Source organism: Macrosteles quadrilineatus, unplaced genomic scaffold (genome assembly GCF_028750875.1).
Source record: "Macrosteles quadrilineatus isolate MER2022 unplaced genomic scaffold, UCM_ALF_1.0 Scaffold_4__1_contigs__length_99947679, whole genome shotgun sequence".
In the NCBI taxonomy this organism is placed as follows: domain Eukaryota; kingdom Metazoa; phylum Arthropoda; class Insecta; order Hemiptera; family Cicadellidae; genus Macrosteles; species Macrosteles quadrilineatus.
In genome coordinates this window covers 27,925,260-27,950,294 of record NW_026542597.1, presented here as the reverse complement: position 1 = coordinate 27,950,294, position 25,035 = coordinate 27,925,260, and the positions used below count along the sequence as shown (strand labels likewise).

Here is a 25,035-nt window from a genome sequence, read left to right as displayed (position 1 = left end):
CTTAAGACATGTATATATTGACTAATGACTATTAGCTATAGCTGTGCTTCACATCAGGATGACACAGCAAAAGGAAAGGTTATACTGTATCTCTTTATAGTCCATTAAATAAAGACAAAAATGGGGGGGGGGGGGTGAACTTACAAACGGTCTGGTAGTTGTAAATTTTTTATTTTTTGTCTACACATTGACTAAGACTTGTTTTTTGCTAAAACGCACCAAAACTGAGATAAAGGTTATTTTTCCAATATGGCGGTGGGCACAGCGGGGGGAAATTGTGCATTTTGCATTTTAAACACCTACTTACCATCCTAGACAACATATAAAAAATGTACAACTTCCGGACCGTTTGTAAGTTAAGAGACCTTTATTTACTGGATTATTGTAGGAAAACTTTACCCCGCACCACCTATGATCAAAGAATCTCTTTTTTGACAAATGATTGATTATACAAATTATTCTGTTGTTTTTAAACAACTTATAAGGTAAAAACTAGCAGCAAAACCCGGAGTTGTCTGGGTCAATTTTTCACTGCTTAAAAACTGGAAGAAGTTATTTATTCGGGCTTCTGTTATGGGCCTATGGTATACAAGAGAGTTGGACTGTTCAAGATAAGTTTTCTCGGAATAGGCTAGGCGTATGTCTAAGTTAACTGCAGCATGGTCGGAAAGGCCATACTCCATAACTGTAGTAATATAACTGGTATAATTGAGATCAGTCGAGAACTGCATTACCTCTTGTAGGCGTAGAGTTGGTTGGATGTAAGTTGAACTGCCTCAAGTCTTGCAAGTTCACGCTGGATCGGTTTGGTAAAATCAGCCACCAAATCTACATTGTAGTCCCCTCCGATGACAAGGGAAGACGATTTAAGACTTAAAAGGAGACATAATAACCTTTCAAACTGATTGAGGAATATATTTACATCACCATTAGGTGATCTATAAACACTGACTACAATGATATTGCATTCGAGTTTGATGGCAGCAACTTCCAAATGTTGAGTTGAGCAAAAACGAGCATAGGAAGGTAATACAGTAGAACGTCGATTATCCGAAGCCCGGTCATCCGAACCGTCGGTTAACCGAAACAAGGAAGAAAGAAGCAAAAATCAATAAAATTGCGCGCAAATCACAACTGGCCGTAGTGCTACGCCACCGCACGGCTGCTAAGTGGTGAAAGTCTAGTCTAAATATAGCTCAAAGGTCTGACCCTCCCCCTTCCCCCCAAACCCCTACTTCATTCTCTGTTATTATGCCCGCTCACTTCAAGGTCATTGCACAACCCCTCCCTCCCTTCTATTGTTTTCCATTGCCAGTCAGTCGGCGACTGCTTTGAGTTGACCTATTCTGTTGTAATAGCTAAATAAATGGGTTAGGACAACTACCTCTTGCTTATTTCTACACTGTAAAAATATTTGTATTACTGTAGAATCTACAGTAGTAAAAATTATCCAGTATTTTATGTAAACACAAGTTACATTTTAACAAATATTGATTTTTTACCAATTTAAACCAAACTCGACTTGAAACTGCCGAGTTAAAAAATAAGCTCCAGTTTCAAAGCCGTAGTCGACTCGAACTCGAAATCTCGAGTACTCGCACATCGGCACGACGCGAAATCGGCAAATCGCCGCCCGCCGCTATCCCTTCCCGTCATTTCCCGTTCCCCGTATTTTTCCCGTCAATGACCGATTTTCCAAAAAATCAGTTATTCGAACACCCCCAATCCCCAATTAATTCGGATAATCGACGTTCTACTGTAAAGCATGTTTTTTTTTTTTTTGTAAAATATTTATAGCTTAGTATAAAATAAATAAATTTGCCAAGTTTTATCAAAATATTGGAATTTTTCCATAACCGTTAATACCGTTAAGCACATGAAAACACAAAAAGATCTACAAAATGGTTGTATAAGAAATTTCAAAATTTAGGTTTTGAGGGTCAAAAATGGGGAAAAAATTTTTACCCAATAAAAACCCCTCCTAAACTTTGTTCCCAAGTACCAATCATGCTGGTTCGTGAACTCATTCAAGTTTATCCCGCCCTTCACCTTCAAGCATAATTTAATGAAAATCGACAAAAATTACTCAAGTTATCGCATTTAAGGACACATATGAGGCTAAGAGCGAGTGATAGTCGAGCAGCTGCAATGACTCTGGACGGGGAGGAGGTGAAGTAAGTTGCAATAACAGAGGCCTTTGCTACTTCCAATCTGTTTACGTTCCCATCGATGTTGAGGAGTTGTATAGCCAGGCGGTCTGCTCTGTCCATGCACACTCTGGTTATCTCGCATTTGGTGACATCACTGAGGAGGAGTTGCTGTTGGCATTAAAAAAAATTAAACCCAAACGCTCTGTAGGCCCTGATGGTGTCCCTTCTTTTATATTTAAAGGTTGTGCTGAGCTGTAAGTTAAGCCTCATCTAAACATTTTCAATTTGTCTATTAGTGGGTTGTATTTGATGAATCTTTGGAAGACTACAAAAGTTGTCCCTATTCATGGGGAAAAGAGTGATTTAAAAAACTACAGACCGGCTGTTATTTTATCCACACCAGCGAAGCTGTTCAAAGCCTGGTTGTATGACAGGATTTTCCATCATGTGAAGTTCTGGATTACAACTCTCCAACATGGTTTTATCCTCAGAGGTCTATCAATCACTAATCAATCACTAATGTGATGATTTTTTCAGATTTTCGTATTTCTTCTTTGGGCAAAAAAGGTCAGGTTTTTTATGCAAGTATAAGCTATTATAAATCAGTAATTTTTACCATCTAGTGTAAAAAGAAATAATGTGTTGTGGATTGCCAGGTGAAAATTTCCATCATAATAAATTGAAATTCCACTGTAGCTTAAATAATAAAAGCTAAAGTAAATAAAAGGTGAGTTTCCTTTATATTGCTTTAACAATCAAAATAAACACTGTGTATAACGATCCTTTGATTTTTATGATATAAAATAACTTATCAACTATTTGGGCCTGTAAGAAATACATTTTTAGTTTTATATTCTAAATACTTTTTTGGAGTTGTCATTTAATTATTGCTTTCATTTTGTATACATGAAATTATGGAACTCCCTCTTATCCAGACTCCTCGGGACCGAGGCCAGTCTGGATAACAGGTTTTCCGGTTAAACCGACGTCCCCAAAAGCTTGTAAAAACGGACCGTTTAAATGCATGTTTGACTTAAATTTATGAAAGCATTGTATTTAGACACATGATCAAATCAACCTTAAAACCCTCTGGGGCGGAGCCATTTTGACGGATCTGCACCAAACTTCACTCAAACCATCCTTGAAAGATGCTTAATAATGCCTGAAAGTTTCAATACAATCTGTAAAGCGGATTCAGAGTCCATAACGTATATACATATATACACACATACATACATAGTTCCTCTTTTATAGATATAGACTAGCTGTTTGCCCGTTCTACGCACGGGGATCGTATAGTAGTCAGTTGAAACCTTATTATATAAAGAACAGCAGTTGGTTTGCATATTTTCAGGCGTGCTGGCAAAACTATTATATATAAACCTAATATTATGACATATAAAGAAAAAGCAAGACTTATACAGTAAGACATCAGTTAAATTTAATACTACTGTAATAAATAAGGTGCAACACTAACGATAACTAATTTGTAAATAGTAGGGATGGTCAAGTCTCGAAATTTCGGGAAATTTTTGGGAAATTTTAAATCTCGTTACACGAGACGAGATTTCTTTTTGGCCGAGATTTTTACCGAGACGAGAATTAAAAAAAAAAAAAAAAAAAAAAAAAAAAAAAACGCCTGCATAAAGTCAATGCAATACCCGCAATACAGGAGCGTGTTGTAGTTGCGTTTCCTTTGCGAAGGCGTTCTTATTTAATTAATTCTTTAAATGTAAATATTTCTTTAATTATTTTAATAATATTACTTTAATAACATTTGAGAAGTTTTGTTAAGTGTAAGCAGTGTGAGGAATATTTTATTACTATAAAAATTCAAAACAAGTACCTAACTATTTTATAAAAATTAATATTGCTTTTATTTTATGATTTATTTTATTTTAGGATAAGTTGAACTCTATCCTAACTGATATCACTATGTTTCCTAATCGTAGGCATTTTTAATAAGTTAGGCGTGATTAATAAAAACGCAGAGGATACGCGACCGGTAACCGGACGTGGATTAGGCGTCCGGCAGTTACTGTCATAACCTAACCTAACCAACCAAACTTGCTGATAGTGAAAAAAATCAAATCAAGGTTCAATTCTCTTCATAACATAAAATTATAAATGCCGAAAATTCTAACAAAAGATGTACAGTTAAGAAGAAATTACATTCAAAGCAAAATTTGTGACAAAAAGTTAAAGGTACCGATGAGTTTCGAACCGGGGACCTCTCGCATATTAGCCGAGCACTCTATCCACTATACCACGAACACTGATGGCTGATCATCGTATCATTGTGGTAATGGCGTTCCGGGACCCCCTACCGGACGCCTAATCCACGTCTGGTTACCGGACGCCTAATCCACGTCTGGTTACCGGACACGTATCCTCTGTGTAATAAAAAAATGTTATGCTGATGTTTTTTAATAAAAGATTGTAAATATTCTTGCCTATTATCATTATTTTTGTATTTAAACAGTCATCTAACAATGTTAAAAAATCAGATAAAAATTGTGAACGTGCATTTCCCGTTGTGTATGAGAAGGGAAATCCCGTCTCGATCTCGTCTCGAAATTTTATGAGAAATAAAAAATCTCGTCTCGTCTCGTCTCGAACTAAAAATCCAATCTCGTCCATCCCTAGTAAATAGTGATGTGTTGGTACGTAAAAATTATTCTTGTTGATACCACCGGTTCTAAGGAAAATAACAGTTCCAAAAACCAACGTTTACAGTTAAGAACTATAGTACATCCGACCAATTAAATGCGTTAATCCAGTTCCGAGGATATTAATCTCTCTTGGTTTTGGATTTTCTGGCAAAAAGTTATCAAAGTTATTTCTCATTTATTGAATTATTTTATTTGTAAACAACTTTTTATGTAAGCATTTTGGTGACAGTTTGAACAAAACAATCTCATCCAAAGAGATTTTTGTTAGGCTATTTAAAAGATTGCGTATTCTCTAAACTATGTATCGTATATGTAGTTAACATAAGAAGGAAATGTGAAAAAATCACACAATGTTGTGTTTTTTAAAGTTTTTAATTTTATTTCCTAATTAGTAAGGCCATGTATTGTAGGGAAAAGTGCCGGTATCAAGGATCGTCGTCGAATAGGTTGTCATGCGACAAATAATTGGGTAGGCCTACGTACCCAAGATACAGTTTATGGGCTTATTGGCTGTATGGTCCAGCGATTGCAGCACATAGCGGTGAGTAGAAACCGAAAGTGACACATTGGAAAAGCTAGTTTAGCATCATCCGTAAACCCGCAAACCTCTGTTACAATCCCCCACTGCAGTTATGATTTTTCACTTTACACTTCACACAACTGCCATTGAAACACCGTCAATGAGTGAAAACCTTGTTAGTAAGCTATTGGCGACGATGATTTTATAAATGCAAGTTCCCAGCCCTATACAACACTGATTCAAGGCCTTTTTCCCGGTTATAAAAACTTCAGAAAAATTGTATACACAAAGAATCTCTAATTTCATTTACGGTTACAATACACATTATTGAACTTTCGATTAATTAAATCCTTTATGTAAGGAAACTCGTTTTTAATCTCACTTGGTTTGGGTTTTGCTTTCAAAACGTTATTGGAATCGTTTGCGGTATTTGTAAACAACATTTAATGTAAACATATCAGTGACAGCTAGAAAAAATAATCTTGATCCGAACAGCTGTTCGTTATTTCATAGATGATTATGTGATGGACATCAGGAAAAAACTTGACAAAAATCGCACGAAATCGGGGTTTTAAACATCCGTCATTTTATTTAAAAAATAGTGAGGCCATATTTTAATGGCTAAAGACAATCTCGCCAATCCAGTGAATACATTAAAATGATTTGAATCTTGATAGGTACTCTCGTTTTTCAGGAGAAGGCCGCGTAAAATGCCTCTTGGGCCGTAACAGACGACCGACAGACAGAAATAGAGATGAGACTTGTTTCGGCTTCTTTAATGTATAAAACGAAAAAATAATCTAAAAATTTATAATTCTGAGCAATGTACAGACAAAACTCTAATTTTATTTATATAGATTATAATTTGATTTTCTTATGATAACTAGGTATTTGTACCTAGTTCTTGTTCTTAGGTATCTTGTATGATACCTTGAATCTTACCTTTTGTAAGATATTTTAAATGTTTTTCAGTCGCAGATCAGAACACAGGTAACCGTGATGAGACAGATATTAAAATAGAACTGATAAAACAAGAATTTACCAAAAAAGAACAGAGAAAGCCTAAAATTGTTGGGCCTGCTCGAAAGGCTTATTTGCGGGCAAGGAAAAGAAAATACAATGAAAAGAAGCGTAAGTTGTTTTACTTATAGTATACAGATATTATGCCAACTTAAAAGAATATTTTGCTAAACAATGTTTATTCTATCTTTGTAATGGCCTATCTTTTAAAATATGAAAAATATAAATCTTAATTAGATATGCTCATATGCCAAGTGGTCCAGCAATACGTAGTCGCTTGACTGTCTCAGAAAAAAATGTTTTGGAACATTCTGTAATATTTAAGGATACATAATCTGAGCTAAACCATGTACTACGCAAGTTTTTTAGGTGTGCATTGACATCGCTGTTTATAACCTGGTTCTGTGTTGCACCTGCTGCAGTGTTAGCACTGTTGTACTATAACAACACTCAGCATTTGGCTAACGTGGACTTGCTGAAGACCATGTCGCTTGTATAACCTGCATTATGAGTATACCATTGCCACAATGAACCAACACTATCACGTCACTAAATGATCCATGGCACTAGCACTCCTTTAACATAGCCCTAAGTTGTCACCATTGACATCATTGAAAGGCACACAGACAGACAGATATTGAGATAAGACTTGTTTAGGCTTTTCTAGGTTGGGAAACGTAAAAATAACCAAACACTTCTATACTCTATGCAAGGCCACACTAAAAAAAACAGGCCTTAATGCTCGTCTAGAATGATGTCACGATAGAAGACGGCAATGATGTAATTTTGCCGTTTGTGATCAGCTGCTTGTTTTAATCTTTTCATGGAAAACAAAAATATAACCTGGTGTTTGTCCAGTAGTTGCAGTGTGAGGTGTAGCTCGATAGCGAAATCAAAATGTCCTCAAGTTGTCTGTGAACAAGCTAGGCTCTTTATTGTACTGTAATTTGTTCAGAGCTCTTTTAAAGGTATCTACAGTTTTCTCCACTTGTCCATTAGAACTTGGGTGAGCTACTGGAGTCGTAGTATGTTTGATGTTAATGCGCAGGCAGAAATCTTTAAAACCTTGCGAAGTAAATGAACAGGGTTGGTACGGTCAGGGAAAACCTGGAAAAGTCAGGGAATTTGGTTGGTCGGGAAAAGTCAGGGAATTTTGGAAAAAATCTGGATTTTCTCTTGAAAGACAACATTTTTACAGATATGCTACATTTTGCATCTATGTCTCAATACTTGGTCAAAAACATCGAAGTTTGACGAAAACATCGATGTAACAAAAACATCGGGAACCTACCATCGATATAAAAAACATCGAACATCGACAGACATTCTATCATCACCCTCTGATTACTGGCTTTAATTGAACGCACCGAGCTCCCAGTGTTTCTACACGACCAAATAATATAATCCCGGTCACTGGGTTAAGAAATCCCGTTTAATCCCTTAAGATTTTTGATGTTTAACTAAGTGTTAAATTAGACATATATCCCATTTAAATAGTTGTTTTAACATTGCTATTATATTTTGTTAAGGTAATTTTTTTGATTGGGGTTAGTTTTTCACTAAAATAAAGCATAGTAAATAAAAACGGACGTCATAGCCAAAACTCCTGCTTTATCCCAAAACTTCAAATCCCTCTCATGCTCTAAAAAATCCTGTTTTCGGGATAATAATCCCACGTATGGAAACATACGATACTGAATACAATTTCTCATTGAATTTATACCAATACTGATTCAAACTTTAATAAACTAAAAAAACTGCACTTGTATTAGTTTGTAAAATAGTTATTTGTGCAACCAGTGAGAAAAGTGAGCAATTGACTCACTCGAGAGAAATCCTTACTCACGAGCCGTAGGCGTGTGAGGAATGGTTTCTCGAGTGAGGAAATTGTACTTTGAACTCGAGTTGCACATTATACTTTTCCTACAGTTACCATAAAACAAATAAATTGGTGAAGAAAAGAAACATAACCTATTTTTACACAGAAGTGAACTTTTAATATAACATTTAATGTGAAGTGACAAATACAACAGTACAACAGCTGACCAGCTGATTTACAGCCAGTGCTGCCAATGTATTTCGCGTGCATACGACGTTGCCTGCAGTTACGCGCTCACTATTTCATGCCTTCACGTTGCAAATCTGGAGTGAGACAAAGTAATTAGAGTGAGACAATGTTAACATTGTCTCACTGATGAGCGAATTGGCCACTTTGCTTTCTAAAATCAGTGAGAGAACATGTACATTGTTAGGTAACTGTAGGAAAAAATATTTATCCTGTTAGTTGAAACATTTAATAGTTTAGTTTGGTACTACTTTTTGTCTCCGGTACAAGCATGGTAGTTATTTTTCCAATATCACATAATTCTTCCGATATAAACCGATGATATCGCAAGCAAAATATCGATATACATCAGTATCAGAAGCACCGTATCGTCTATCTGCCAGTGTCAAGTCAAGGCCAAGTAGAACATAAAGAGTGAGGTTAAGTTAGTTGGTACCCTTACTTTTCCAGATTCCAGATGTTTAATTCTTTTCTTATTGGTTTTATGAGTAAACTGTTTAGGCCTACATTTTTTCTAATAATTCTTGATTCTGACTATTTGATATCGTCTTACGGTATACCTGGAAAAAGTATAATATCAGTCTGGAAAACCTGGAAAAGTCAGGGAATTTCATTTTCCAAAATCAGTACCAACCTTGATGAAGTTCCGTTGTCTGAGACGATTGTTCTAGGTATGCCATATTTACACAACAAATTCTTGAGCGCTTCTACTGTGTTTTCTGTTGTAATAGAGGACATAGGTACTATTTCTGACCATTTCGAGAAGGCGTCAACCACTAATGGAAACATTTGTCCGTAAAATGGTCCAGCAAAATCTAAATGGACTCGACTCCAAGGTTCACTTTCTTTAGGCCAGTTGACTAGATGTGTTTTACTTGGTAAATTTTTAGCAAACAAGTTACATTCACGGCAACGGTGACACGTCTGTTCAATTAGAGCATCCATACCTGGCCACCACACATGACCCCGAGCCTCAGACTTCATTCTGACCATGCCATTGTGAGATTCATGCAAGTAGTCTATGATGTAAGTTAATAACAGTTCTTATTCCCCACAGAAGACAGTTATTATGTAGAGTCAGTGCATATTTCTTAGAAAAGTAAGGCCTCAAGTTCTCATCTGGACACTTAGTAGGCCAACCTTTTACATAGTGCATCACCTTCTTCAAAGCAGGGTCCTTAACAGACTCCTCAGCGATTTCAGTACAAGTAATGGGGATCTCGGACTGCACTTCTGTTTGAATTGTCGCTACTATTGTATGGTGTCCCTCATCATTGGAATCAAAAGAATTAGGTTGAAATGACGGTAATCTACTCAAACCATCGACTTTGCCAAAATCTTTTGTAGATATGTATTCAATGTCATACGTATAGTTAGACAGTATCAGTGCCCAACGCTGAAGTCTATTGGCAGTTGTGGTAGGTACCCCTTTCTTAGATCCAAAAATTGTAAGCAAGGGACAGACCTGTAGGGCTGGTCTGTAAAATGAAATGTTTTCCCAGTAGATATGGGCGAAACTTCTTTATCACAAAAATGATGGCCAGCCCTTCTCTTTATATTTCAGAATAGTTCGCTTCAGTGGAAGTCAATGTTTTTGAAGCATATGCAATAAGCTTTTCAGAGTTGTCAGGAAATCTATGAAAAATTGCAGCACCGATTCCTACAGCTGATGCATCTGCAGCAAGAATGATAGGAAACTCTGGATTGTAATGTGTTAGTATAGGTGCATTCATTAACAAGGCTTTTAATTTGTTGAAACTGCGTTTACATTGGTCAGTCCACAACCAATTTACTCCTTTCTTCCGCAGTTGATTTAAAGGATAACAAACTTTAGAAAATTCTGGTATGAATTTGGAGTAGTATGTAATCATCCCTAAAAATGCCTCCAATTATTTGACATTTGATGGCTGTGGCATATCGACAATGCCTTGAACTTAAAAATCCTAAACTTGTAAGCCATTTTTAGTTATTATAAACCCAAGATATGTCACTGTTTCTTCCATAAACTTGAATTTATCTTTGTTCAATTGGAATCCAAACTCTTTTAATTTTGTTGAAAGTATTCTCTAGATTTTTGTAGTGTCAGGGGTGCCCAGAGGGGGGTACCGTGGCGCGTTTGCGCCACAGGAATCTTTGGGGGGGGGGCTTTTTTGAGGGGATTTAGGGGGGGATATTTTTTTCTAGCTGTCATAATGAATGTATAATTTTGTATAAGCAGCCTGAAAAACTGTTTCTAAGTAGCTCACTTATCAACACCACCAACATTTTTCCGTTTGTAACTTTTAAGATTGCTTTAAGAATGGTATAAACGCACCTTGTCAGACAATCTTTACATGCCAGTGTCGAATTTTACTTGCTACATATGTTTTGGTGGTTCTTTAACTCCGCCATCGTCAGGATTTACAAAAGATAAAGATCCCCTTCTGGAGGTGTCGTAAGAATACGTTACAAACATTTAACACAAAACACGAATCGATTACAGATATAGGCCTCACGCGTATACATTGCCGTCGGCAGGGCTGGAAGTAAACTGAATCAGGTTCAGTTCAGGTTATGACGGACCGTGGTCTCTGGATGTCGTCTGCGTTTTCAACAGCTGATATTGGACTATTGTAAGAGTGTTTGAAATGGGATTCATAATTAATTGAGTGTTTTCACTCAAAAATTGTGTGCTGTCCCCAGTTTTATGTATTTATAAATTTCAAACTCCTCAAAGTATTTAATAAATTTCCTTTCGTGCAGTACTGTAGAATTTCGAGACCATCATTTATATCCAGCATATAAATTGGTTATCATTGTCAATAATTTTGAATGGAAAACTCAATTATGAATCCCATTATATTTTCAACAATCTCCTCCGTCACTACAATTAGTCCAATATCATCTTTTGATAACACAGACGACAATCCAGAGACCGTCTTTCCGTCATAACCTGATTCAGTTTAATTCCAGTCCTGCCCGCGGCAATATACACGCGTGTATTGATAGGCCTATCTGTTATCGTTTCGTGTTTTGTGTACAAACGGATTGTCTGACAAGATGCGTTTCTACCATTATTGGTTATGATGACTATATTATTAGTTATGACTATGAATATATTCTATATTCGACTATTAGTCATAACTAATAATGGTAGAAACGCATCTTGTCAGAAAGGCAATCCTGGGGCTATCAAAATGAATTATAAGATTACTTCGTCACAGAAACCTTTTGTCCTGGTGGCAATTAAGGCATTGTGGGTATTTTGACCGGCGTTTTTTGTAGAAGGCACTGAAGGCAGTCTGGGAGCAAGATGTACGGAGTAAAGGCTTTTACTCCATGCATCTTGGTCTGGGAGTGGCGAGCAACAAGTCTGTCTTATTTCGTGACTCTGCCTGTAATTTTGAAACAAGATACTTTTTGCCAATAAGTATTATAATGCACTTAAAGCTGTTTGAATTCTTAAGCCCTGTAAAAATTAACGCCACCTAATATATTGTACAGTTACAGTACTGTGTTTGAGTAGAGTAATTCACCGAGTATATTGTTGAACGTTTTGAAGACGTTGTCTATTGCAATACTGAGCACATGTTGGCTGACAATACAAATTCGGAATTGTAAATTTAAAAACTTCTAATTCAACCATTAGTTAGATATAATGATGCATTTTTTTATTGTTAAATGACGTTTCCTATTAAACATTTAACTTGGATTATCAGTAAGTTTGTTTTTTGTACCTCAAGTTTACTAAATACTTGAAATTCTCGTTTTATGAGGTAAAGGGAAAATTGCCAGATAAATTGGTGGGGGGAGGGTGTAGGTCTTTATAGACGACAACATAAATTGGGGGGCCGCGCCTACTCCTTTGGTTGGGGGGGATTGCGCCTCTGGGTTTGGGGGGGATGGGCACCTCTGTGTAGTGTTCTTCATCATTGTGCCCTGTAACAATTATATCATCTACCTAGATAGTTTGCTACGCCTGGCAACCCATTCAACATGTTGTACATAACTTTAGAAAACATAGCTGGTGTGGATGCGATTCCAAAACAAAGTCGCTTGTATCTGTAAAGTCCTTTGATGGTATTAATCACTAGTAAGTCTGGTGAATCTCTATCAACTGGTATTGACAAGTAGGCATCAGATAAATTTATGACTGAGAATTTTTCTCCTCCATACAACTTAGCAAATATTTCCTCAGGTGTAGGTAAAGGAAACTTCTGAATCTTTAAAGCCTGATTTAATCCTTTTGAAAAATCTGCACAAATTCTTATTTCACCAGAAGGTTTTTTGACAACTACACAAGGTGCAGCCCAATCAGAATAGTCAATTGGTTCTATCAGATCAGCTTCTACAAGCCTGTCGATTTCCTCGCACACTTTGTCCTTTATTGCAAACGGAAATGGCCTTGCCTTTTTGTAAATAGGAGAAGCGTCTCCCTTTAAAATTAAGTGTGCCGTGAATTTTGTACAATCGCCGCTTTTGTTACAAAAGAGTTCCTTATTATAATCAATTAATTTACTTAAGCTCATTCTTGGCAGTGAACTTTGAAACCCTGACCTTGAAATGTCATCAACTTCCTTGGAAACCCATAAAGAATCACTTTGTAATGAATTAAGTGGCAATTCGTTAATTTTAAGCTCCTCGATCCAGTCTCTACCTAAAAGATCCTGAGTGCCACCTTCAGCAACATACAGCTTTAACTCTCTTTTGGTTTTCCTGAATGCCACTTGAACTGTTTGTTCATCAATCAAGTTTATGCAATGACCACTATAAGATGTCAGTTTTGTATTTGAATGTAACAAAGGAAATTTTCCCAATCTTTCCCAAGTTCATCGACATAAGTCAAAGTCAAAGTCAAATAAATCTTTATTCAGACATACAACAATGTGTACATGAATGCGTCTTAATCTTAAACTATAACTAATACTAAAACCATTTTCCTGATCCATTTTATTTATTTTTTACATATTTACATGTTTATTTACATATTTGAACATAGTGCAGTAAATTCTTCTAAATTATAAAACTCTCCATTAATTAGAAAATTCTTAAGCTTTTTTTTTTTAAACTTATTTCTGTTTTCCTCATTTCTGATGCTACAAGGGAGAGAATGATTTATTAACCCCAATATAATCAGGACTTTCTTTAATTTTTTTTTTTATGCTTTTTAATTATAAAATTTTGTTTGTGCCTAGTATTGTAAGTATGTACATCCTGCTGTCTTTGCAGTTGTGACTCCCGGCTTTTAACGTATAAAATAGTCTTATATATGTAGAGGCTGTAAACTGTAAAGAATTCTAATTCTTTGAAACAATTTTTACATGATTCATTTTCATTTAAATTAAGGATGCACCTTATGGCCTCTTTTTGTAAATGTAAAATTTCATTTAAGTTAGATTTATTTGTTCCACCATAAATTTCAATGCCATAAGCAATATGGGAGTGTATATTTGAATAATAAACCACACGCAAAATTTCTTTACTGCAAAGGGGAAATAGTCGTCTTAAAGTAAAAATACCGGAGCTAATTTTATTACATATTTTATCGACATGTGAGGTCCACTTTAGTGTACTGTCCAAGGTTAGACCTAAAAATTTGGTTTCACATGCAAAATTTTCAAATATCTTTTCGCCAGACTTTTTGGACTCAAATTTGATGAAGGTTGTTTTGTTTTTATTAAGTAAAAGGTTTTTTTCATTTAAATAATCTCCAATTATTTTGAGCGAATCTTTCATTTTTATTTCAAGAAGTTCAATATTCTTTTCATGCATAGACATACTTATGTCATCTGCATACAAGCAGAGGGCATTGTTTTCTACCCGTTCAGATAAATGTTTTGGCATCCCTCCCAAGTAGCACAGGAACAGGAACGGACCCAACACAGATCCCTGAGGAACAGAATACTTAACTTCCCTAACATTAGATCTAACATTGTACATCTTATTTCCATCTAAATACCCAATGTTAACAAACTGTTGGCAGCCCTCTAAATAAGATTTTATCCAGTTCAGTTCTTTACCACTAATTCCATATGCTATGAGTTTTTGCTGTAACTTTAAATGATTCACGCTATCAAAAGCCTTAGACATATCCAACTTATGTAATACATTTTCAATATAAGAAATTAGAGCTGTAGTAGTAGATTTATTTTTTCTATATCCATGCTGTTCTTGATCTAATAAGTGGTTGTTTTCAAAATAATCTACTAGTTGAAAAAGTAAACTTTTTTCAAATAGCTTTGATAGAGCAGGTTGAATTGCCAATGGTCTATAGTTTTGCGGATCTTTTTTATCACCTTTTTTATATACTGGAATTATTTTTGATATTTTTAGTTGAGCGGGGAAAACACCTGTTATTAGTGATGTATTAATCACATGTAAAAGTGGCTTTAACAAAACAGATTTTGATTCTTTAATAATTTTGATTGGAATTTCATCATTACCGGATGACCATTTAGGTTTTATTGAATCAATTATGGATGTCAAAATTGATTCATCGATGGTTTGACACCTAAATTTTATATTTAAAGTTTTGTCCAATCCTCTTTGGAAAGGTCATAAATGAAAAGGTTAATGCTCTCTTGTTTATACCTCCTTTCATACTTATGTATGAAATACAGGGTGAATAAAAAGTCAAGACCCCCCCCCCCCTCTAATATTTTTCCAAGTAAATATACAGAGATATCCTTTTGGTGGTCGAGCAATCTTAGCAGGAAGTTTAATTTTATCATTTTGAAATTTTTGAGTGTCCCCCCAAAAGGGGGGATTTGGGGGGCAACTCAAATATTTTAAATGTAAACCCCCTTCAAGTGACACCTCATTTTGAAGTGTTTACAAAAACTTAAAGAATGGTGAAAACTAGAGGTCGCTATCTCTTCTCTATCCAAAATGGTAGCCCGTTAAATGTTGTGAAAAATCAATGGTAAAATTGTTAATATTGGCTGTCATTTTGGATAGAGAAGAGATAGCGAGCTCTGGTTTTCACCATTCTTTAAGTTTGTTTAAACACTTCAAAATGAGGTTTCACTTGATAGGGGTTTCTATTGAAACATTTTAAGTTGTTCCCCGAATCCCCCCTTTTGGGGGACACTTAAAAATTTTAAATGTAAACCCCCTTCAAGTGACACCTCATTTTGAAGTGTTTACAAAAAATTAAAGAATGGTGAAAACCAGAGGTCGCTATCTCTTCTCTATCCAAAATGGCAGCCAATATTAACAATTTTACCGCTGATTTTCCACAACATTTGACGGGCTACCATTTTGGATAGAGAAGAGATAGCGACCTCTAGTTTTCACCATTCTTTAAGTTTTTGTAAACACTTCAAAATGAGGTGTCACTTGAAGGGGGTTTACATTTAAAATATTTGAGTTGCCCCCCAAATCCCCCCTTTTGGGGGGACACTCAAAAATTTCAAAATGTTAAAATGAAACTTCCTGCTAAGATTGCTCGACCACCAAAAGGATATCTCTGTATATATACTTGGAAAAATATTAGAGGGGGGGGGGGTCTTGACTTTTTATTCACCCTGTATAACAGAAACACAACTTCCTGTATCTAGTTGCATATTAATCAAAATACTATTCTTAAAATGGTTTACAATACCTGCATATAGTAATCCTTTGTTGCTGATTTAGGCATCTGAAGTAAATTAGCTCTAATAGAATCTTCATTTATGCCCATTATGAAGGATGTAATGAGAGCATCTTGATAAAAGCATCGATGTATAATAACTCCCTGGATTGCGCGCTCAGGTTGAAGTAGGGCTCGAAAAACGGTCCGCCACTGCCTTGCTCTGTCCGCGAGGAGTGGGGATAAAGGCATGAGTCACCCTAGTGGCGAGCGTCGCGCCCGCTCTCGCCGTGTATTGCTATGTTAGTTTTGTGGACATATTCCAATGATAATTGATTGTAACGAACTTAAGGAGGTTATATAGGCATATATAATTAATCTACGTACTTGCTCACACTTTATAGACTATGTGTCAAAAGTAAATCTCATAAGAAATTTAGTGATGTTATGAAAGAGTTAGATTTATTAATATTTGAACATTAAACAGGGCAAAATATATCACAATAATTATTTGATCACAAAGCATGTCATAATTTGCTGCTGTGAGGCCCAATTATTATTGAGATACTTTGCAACATTTATGAATATATATTTTGTTTATAGTGTACTAGCTGTTACCCACGGGCTTCACCCCGTTTGACTTCATAAGTATTAATAAAATTATTGAATGGTTAAGTTAAGCTGAAATAAACAAAACAGGATACAGTAATACAAACAAATAAGTACAACCATAGACTAACCGTTTTATCTATGGTACAACTGAGGTATTTTTAACATTAGGTATATGGAAAGTTCCCTTTCGAAAGGAATTACGACCGTAAAGGGCAATTTTCGAAATAATAAATAGTTTTGGGCAAGGTTTCTCGTCATGATGAACATTTTAAGTGTATGGTTTATGGGGGTGTGACTTGTAGTTTTCTCAAAAGTTCATGGGTACTTTTGGCTTTATATATAGATGTATCTTTGCTATACTGTGATTAACGTGTTTGGAAAACATATTATGTTGCTAAATAAAATTTGTGTAGCCTATAATATTTAATGCCAATATCTCAAATGTATTTATTATTCTCACTGAAGTAAAATAATAACAAAATATTTTCTCAGGTATTAAATACTACTGTGGAATCCAACATTTATTCTTTGATTCAAAGAATTTTGTTAACTATAGACTACCGGTAAGCATTAAAATGCATAAACATACGCTTGTAAATTTTGTTACCATTCATCGTAATGTATTGACATATTTGATGTAATAAAATTATAATTAAATGCTAGAAACACAGTATCTAGATCCCGTAAACTGATGCTGAGCCGGCCGAGCTCCTAGCGCCAATGCCGCGCCAAGCGATTTTATGCCTATTTTTAATCGCTTAAAAATGATACAAGCAGACTCCGTATCAAAAAAAGCTTCAAATAAAAAATTAAATTCATACTTTGATCTAAAACTTTGCCGCAGGAATTTTTTTCCTGACCAAAAAATAAAAAAGTTCCTCGCTTACTACATTTTTCATGTTTTTAATGGTGTTAAAAAACGATCATCAGTTTTAATTTGCCTAAATAAATTATAAAGAATATGTTAAGGTAAAAACTAACTACATAGTAATAAGCACTGGTTTTTCCAGAAAAATAATATATCAATTTGAAATTTTTATGTTAACAAATAAATGTAGCAGAGCAGGTTGAGTGAATGTATGTTTGTGTTAAACAGTGAGGTTCATTCGGCCCGTCCGCCTCGGTATCCCGCCAATTCGATTGGCGGGCACGGACCGTTTTTCCACCACCTAGCGCGCTATCCAGTAGAGTTATTATACATCGATGGATAAAAGTCACCAGGAAAATCACAACTGCTGGCTAATTATTTTAAGTTACTTGCAAAGGTGGACAAAGATTCATCACCTTGCTTCAGTGAAAAGAATTTGACTCTTTCAGAAACTTTAAACTTTACTGGCTTGATATGCTTTACCAAAAAGTTCATAAAGTTGTTCATAAGTGAATTCACAAATATCTTTTGGCTTGTAATTAATTACCAATGTTTTAAGAACTGTAATATCCAGACAGTCAATGAATAAACATCTTTTAATATCATCATTTTTAATATTGCCCAAACATAAATTTGCCTTGAATTTAATATTCCAAACATCAATGTCGCATGAATTAGGGTTAAATTTTTCACATCTAGACTTACCAACGTATAGGATTATTAACCCTCCTGGTGTCGGTCATTTTTTGTGTGGTGTCAGACGATTTTTGGGCATTTTGCAGTAATATTTATTAAAAAATGTAACAAATCTACTTTGTAAAATAACTATACCTTGTTATATATTTCTGTGCAGCTAAATATATGCACATTATGATTCTGCACAAATAATTAGGTTTTTATAACTATTTTATCATAAAAACGTACTTAGAAGGATAAAAAATACAAAATAAAAATATGAAAAAAATGTTCGTGCTTTTATTTTTATGAGTAATTGTAACTAAATGAAAAATCTGAAATAGCCATTTATTTCTAAATGTTATAGCGAAAAATTAAATATGAACTTTAGTATGGTTAACTTAATTTTTAGGACAGCCAAGAGTCATAAATATGATCGAGGAATAGTAGCAAAATCACTCACTAGGCATATTACAATGACTTTACTGCCATTACACATAACCTTAAAATATATTACTGCAAACACATCAAACCAACAAGTTAGTCATCACTGATTATTTTGTACATCTAAATATGTAGTCTAAACAGATAAAAATCAGTTTTCAATAAAGAAAATATAGTAACAAACAACTTGTAAACAACAACAACAACACGCAACACGGCAACCAAAACATTGTTTTTGTCTCAAAACATCTGGAAACAGACAAACAAAAGTAAGGTTGTGAAACAGACACCAGAAGAAAGCCAGTTTTCTGCTGTTTACAGTGATATCAATCCAGTCCAAATCGGACTGAAATTGACTGAGTTAAAAGACAATATGTAACCGTACAGTATAGAAGATTTTAGTAGACCTAATTTCAATTTTAAATAATGTACCTATAGTATTTTGTAATGTTTAACTGTTTCTTATTGATAATCTAGGTAGTAAGGAACAGACCTGACACTGTTCATGTATAAAAATTTGTACTGTGTGAATAAAGACTTTTTGAACCTTGAATATATCGCTAAATCTAAGTGATATAATATTGACAAGATAAAAAAATTCAATTTAGTTTGTTTTGAAATTAGCTAGGTTTTGAAACTATGTTTATTGCAATGTAAGTAACATCTATTTGGTCTTTAAAACCAGTTAAAATAACTGTAATTTATATTTCTTAATCTTATTTAATGCCGTTTTTATAGAAATATAATTCAAAAGGCGTAATTTACGGCATATCAATGGTATTACGATTTAGAGGTAACCGTTCTTGGGTTAGGTATTTTGTTGATAATGTCATTTTTTTTCAGTTGAAATGTCACTTGCAAAGACAACTCGCTCAGCAGGAAACCAAAGTAAATCAAGATTTGAGTTTCAACACTCAAATCCTTGGCACACTAGGCAAAGTGCTGCCATATTTGGGGTACAATCACAACAGGTGAGAAGAAAAAAAATGAAATACCACTATTTTATGTACAGTAATGCCTTTCCCTAATCTGTCTACCAATACCACTTACTGAGACTAACCAACACAAGTAGACTTCCCATACCATTGTAAATTTTGAAGCTGGTTTTTCGTGTCTAGTTAATGTCACTGGTGGCTAGTGTCAACGAAATTTAATTCTATTAGGCCTATTTTAGATTTAATTCATGGTTTGTGCTTTACTGTTTGGTTTAGTTCATGTCACTGGTGGCTAGTGTCAACAAAACTTAATTCTATTATTTTAGATTTAATTCATGGTTTGTGCTTTACTGTTTGGTTATATAACTAGAGGATGAGTTAGTGTTTATGATTATATTGTTTTATTTGGTTAAACAGGGTTTTTAATGCACCGGACAGAACTAACGGTAAAATTGTCTTCAGCTGTTCCATAAGGATGGGGAATCTACTAAAGGAGTATGTTTTATCCATGCTTAATACTTTGAAGACTGTGTTTGAAAACTCACCTCGCCTAACTGCTTGTTATAGGCTGAATATAATTGTAGTGAGAGTTTAGAATGGAGCGGAAATACCTGTTTAGCTTTTTACTGACCAAGACAGCGCCGCTCAATGATAATGATGATGGGTTTGGCTCATGGCCGCAAGAGGTTTTACGTTAGTTGGAGGTGCAAGGAGGAGAAAAAATTTTTCCGAAAGGAATGAGAGAGAGGGCGCAGTTATCTCTGGGGCCCATAGCACGTCCCATGGAAACCACCAGCCTGGACTAAGACCAGCTGTTTCTTTGTTAGGATCATTTAAAGCCCAATGACAAAGAACAGCTTCGCCAAATTAGTTTTGAACCATCAAAAACTTACTTTTCTTTGAATCAAATCAGTGATGGTTTGACCATCCTTTGACAGTGGCAGTCCCAGGATTTAATTTTGGGGGGGGGATGACCCAGGAGGGTTTGGGGGTCCCCCCCTCAAAAGAAAAGTGGAATTTAAAGCCTAAAAACATATTTTTATACGTATTTGAGCTTTAAAATATGCTCAAGCTAATAGTATTTATGTTAGCTAATAAAATGTAAAATATTTCAGGGGGGATATTCCTCCCATCCCCCCCCCCCCCATCCGGGACTGCCACTGTCCTTTGAGCAATCTAACTGATCACTACCCATCTACAATATTAACTTTTAAAAATAAAATTATACTCTGAAAGAGTTTGTTTTTTAATTACCAAGCATAACTGTCAGATTTTAGTCAAACTTATTTCATTCAGCATAAAATGTTCGCCTGAATTTTGTTATATGTCCAAACAAGGCAGTGATACTTTATTTATTTATGTTTATTTATTTTTATTCTCCTAGATTAAAACCTTTTACTGATTTGGTTGAAATTATAACTTATTAAAAAACTTCTGAAACTTTTGCAAAACTTATGACAGCCAGCCTTGATCATACTACTGGACCGAATTAACATGGGTTGTAGGCCTACGAAAAGAAAGGTTATCAGTCCTATATGTACAGGTTTTTTTTGTATTTGGATAATATTTATGTTAATTGGGTCTAAAATGGAAATTCAATTTTTATTATGGAGATCTACAGTATATATTCAAACAAGCATGTTTACTGAAAAAAAAATTTTTAATAGCAGGGCATTTTATTGCCTACTTATTTACACTTCTCTGAACCTCTGTGCCTATACTACAGTTCTAATTCTGTGTCTATTTACTGTGGTTAAGTGTTGTTGCTAATTTAGTGTTTTATTCCAGTGGCCAACACAAGACTATATGTCAGCTGAAACTACTCGACGTCCTCCAAGTTGACATATGTGAAAGAGAAATGTCACATCTTAAAGACTGATTATGTAGAATAACAATACCATGACAAACGAGTGCTTACATGAATGTATTAGAGGAATGTGCTGTAAATACTTAATTATCATTCAGAATGTTGTCAATACAGTAGAACCCCAATCATCGTCAACTCAAACTATCTGTATCATCGTCATAGTTTTTTTTGGGGGTTTGCACGGTAAAATCTTGCTCATCTTCTGCAGTCTTGTAGATAATCATCATAGTTTTTTGTTACTGCAGCAAAATGTTAAATATATCCCACAGTCCTAAATTATCTTCTGTGGCTACTGAAACTAAAGACGTTTCTAGTCTTACCAACTCGATTCTCATCCGTTTGTCCGTTACCAAGCTTCTGAACCACTAGTACAACTAGGATAGTTATGGTGTAATCGGTTTCTACTGACAGTCAGTTGGACTTCAACAGTTTTCTAGTTATTGTACAACCTAAAACACCGGTTGAAATTTGCATTACCAACCAGCATTTTGGTATGCCGAGAGACAGACATTCGAATTTTAAGAAAAATAATTATTAACATGTCAACCACATTTAACTTAAAAAACTAAGCAATGGTTTGCTGAAAAAAATATTTCCCTAACATGAGTTCAAATTTCCATTGCATAATCTTTTATGCACACAAATTATATTTTTAACTAAACTTGTTTCCATACAAGTTTTTTCATAGCTAAAAATTTCACCTTTGCTTGAAACGCAAATTCTTTATGGCAAAAAAAACTACATTATTAGTAAAATCTTAAAAATATGTAATACCTACAATCAATATTTTTAAACACCTTGTTCGTAAATATTTCAGTGAAAGGTTAAAACTTAAAACCACATTTTAGTCGAACCAAATTACTCTGAAACAATCTTAAAATGGTTGTGTTGGCCGCAAGACTAATTTCTTATTTTTCACTCTTAATCCTTTCTAAAATTGTATCAAAAACCACATCACTGGAGTAGAAATTGTGGTTACACTTGGAGATGCATATTGTTGATGTATACCATTTCTTTGAGAAGTTCAGATTTGATTCCATTAAAAATTAAAACTAAATATTATTGTGATTTTGTTGTGAAATTAAAATTAGAGCTTCGACCTTCTGTTTTTCATAATATTATTTTCTTCCAGCAGAAGAATCGTAAGAATCTGCCAAGTAGTTGATTCAGAATATTTGAATATAATAATAGACCCTCGTATATTTTAAAATATTTGCTGTACCGTGGTTCTCTCAATTTGATTTTTAAATACTTCTGTATTCATTACTTGTACCATTTGTAATAAATTCAGTTTATTTGTATTTTATGGATTATTTCCCCCCTTAATCATGCTGTTTTTTTACATTGTTTGAAAAAAATCTTGTCTATGTACCATCAAATTATGTAAGCCCATCAGGAACATCATTTATGTTAGACAAAGCCTATTGTATTTAACTAAATGGCCGAAATAAATCTTTAATCATTCACAACATCTCTTTCAATAAAAAGTTGTCTATTAATTATTGCCTTCATTGGTTATTTAGTATTTACCTTGTGATTTTTTTTATTAATATGTTATTATTATTACCAGTTGAGATGAGGACATCCCCTAGATTAATATTTTACCCATGTATGAGACATGAGTAAAATCAAGACTAAAATGGAGTGATAAGGAGATGCCTTTGTGTAGTTCAATGATCAAGGACAGCGGACAGCTATTTATGACAATAGAGAGAGATAAATGGATTATTTCTATCCATCTCTATGTATATTACACATCGAACCTTAAACAGCCGAAGAAGATCAACATCCACCATTAATTATGGCTATTGTCAATAAATTATTTGTATTTTATTTTAATGGATATTCAATTTTGTTTTATGTGGTGCTATTTGATTACAAACATTATCTGTATCAATATAATAGTTATATGCAATGTGTACATTTGCAAGATGGCTAATATTAAATAACAACTAAAACATTTTGATGTACTGAGACATAGGCAACAAAAACAAATAACAGTAATATAATAATTAATAGCAAAAACAATAACAATGACGATCGCCCTATGTACTGACCATAAATAACGTGGAAAACAGGCATGTTCAAAAAATAAATATTAGCTTAAATATGTTAATAATGCTGTAGTCAATAACAACCTAACAAAATCACGGATTCTGACTATACAGTGTAAATAAATATGACTTAAGAAAAAAAACGATGTTGTATTTAATAAGGTTTTTACCAACAAGGATACTGAAGAAACAAAAATAAATAAACAGATAACACTCACACACTTTCTACCTGCTCAGGCGTACAAACACTCGCTGCACCTACAAATTTCGTATATGGGGCCCTTTAAAGGCATCGCCAAGCACAACTCACTTTGCTGCCACATATCTTCTGGGCTGTCGTTATTGGATGAGGCGTTGCTTTACCGCTCTTCTAAAACTCGCCAGGTTGCTGTTGAAGTCAACACTAGAGGAAACGGTGTTGCCGAGGAGCTGTATTCTGGGCAAAGTACTGTTCTTCTCATAATTTGTGGACTGGTGGGCTCTACCAAAGAGTTCAGTTGACCTTGTGCCACTATAGAAACGCAAAAATGAATTCCCTCCAGTATCTCAGGACAGTCTATTGCTCCGTTCACAAGTTTAAAGAGAAAGATGATATCCTGGAGTTTCCTTCGGTTTTCCAGTGTATCCAGCTTGTGACAGTTAAGTGGCTTGGGACTGATCACCCCAAGAATATAAAATCATTGTTGTGCTAGCCAACAATGCTGACCCATTGCTCTTGTGGGGTACACCTAGCGCTGATCGGTCCATCCGCGGCTGGATATCGTGCGGTTCGCATTCCGGGCCCGGTTGAGATGGTATATCCTATTTGTGAAGACTACTGTGGTGAGTGACTCTTTAATTTTGACTCAGTGTGATTAGAATTTCGGCTACTTGACCTACTCTTCAACCAGGAATGGACTTTGTCACATTTTATTGTTTTTAACAATAAAGTGGGTCTTATTGCTTCCTACAATGGAATAATTTCTTTTGTTCTTCATGAAACTGATTTAAATATCTATATATCTAATTCCGTAAGCCCAAAATTTTACAATGAAATTGTGAGCAAACGGGAGGTCGTAGAAAGCTGGGAGAGGTCTCATTTTAAAGGTCTGGGCATGAAATTTTGGGGAAAATTATTCATTTTTCTTAAATATGCACCAAAAGGTTGTTACGTAATAAAATAATTCCCATTTAAATAACATGGGAATCTAGGTCATGTCTGCTTTGTTTACCTACTTTAAAACATGTGGTTTAACTTTATTTAAAGCATATGGTAATATGTACTGTACTGTAACATGTATAGACCTTTTCCCAATTTTAAGGGTCTGGATTAGTCAATGGAGTACGATTGGTTGTGTTAGGTATGTCTGAAAAAAGTGTAAAGTTTGAAGTAATTTCTGGAGTAGGCAAAGGGAACATATTTTTCATGCCAAAAATAAAACTAATATCTACAGATCATAATATGCTGTTTAAGTTTACAAGGATTCAATTTTCATTATAAATAAAGTGCAAGGCCAAACCTTCGAAAAAGTTAACATTCATAAAAAAAACCATTGTTTACCCATGGTCATTTTTGTTGTTTTTAGCCGGGTAGGAAGCGGCCAGATAATGTTATAACTACTGTT

At 34.7% G+C, this 25,035-nt stretch overlaps 1 protein-coding gene across 12 annotated transcripts in view; it reads left to right on the top strand.

Annotated features, from left to right (window-relative positions):
* The window catches only part of LOC128991274 (uncharacterized), a 121,625-nt gene extending 100,148 nt beyond the window's left edge, over nt 1-21,477 (top strand). For 10 of the 12 annotated variants that reach the window (XM_054413994.1, XM_054413993.1, XM_054414005.1 and 7 more), the window contains 3 exons: nt 6,315-6,473; nt 19,419-19,546; nt 21,299-21,477. In XM_054413994.1, the coding sequence (XP_054269969.1) occupies nt 6,315-6,473; nt 19,419-19,546; nt 21,299-21,352 (341 nt within the window). In that variant the 3' untranslated portion in view covers nt 21,353-21,477. Of the gene's footprint in view, nt 1-2,687; nt 2,789-6,314; nt 6,474-19,418; nt 19,547-21,298 lie in introns of those variants that run through there. The other 2 variants (XM_054413995.1, XM_054413996.1) reach the window with 2 other exon arrangements.
* The last annotated feature ends 3,558 nt before the right edge of the window (nt 21,478-25,035 follow it).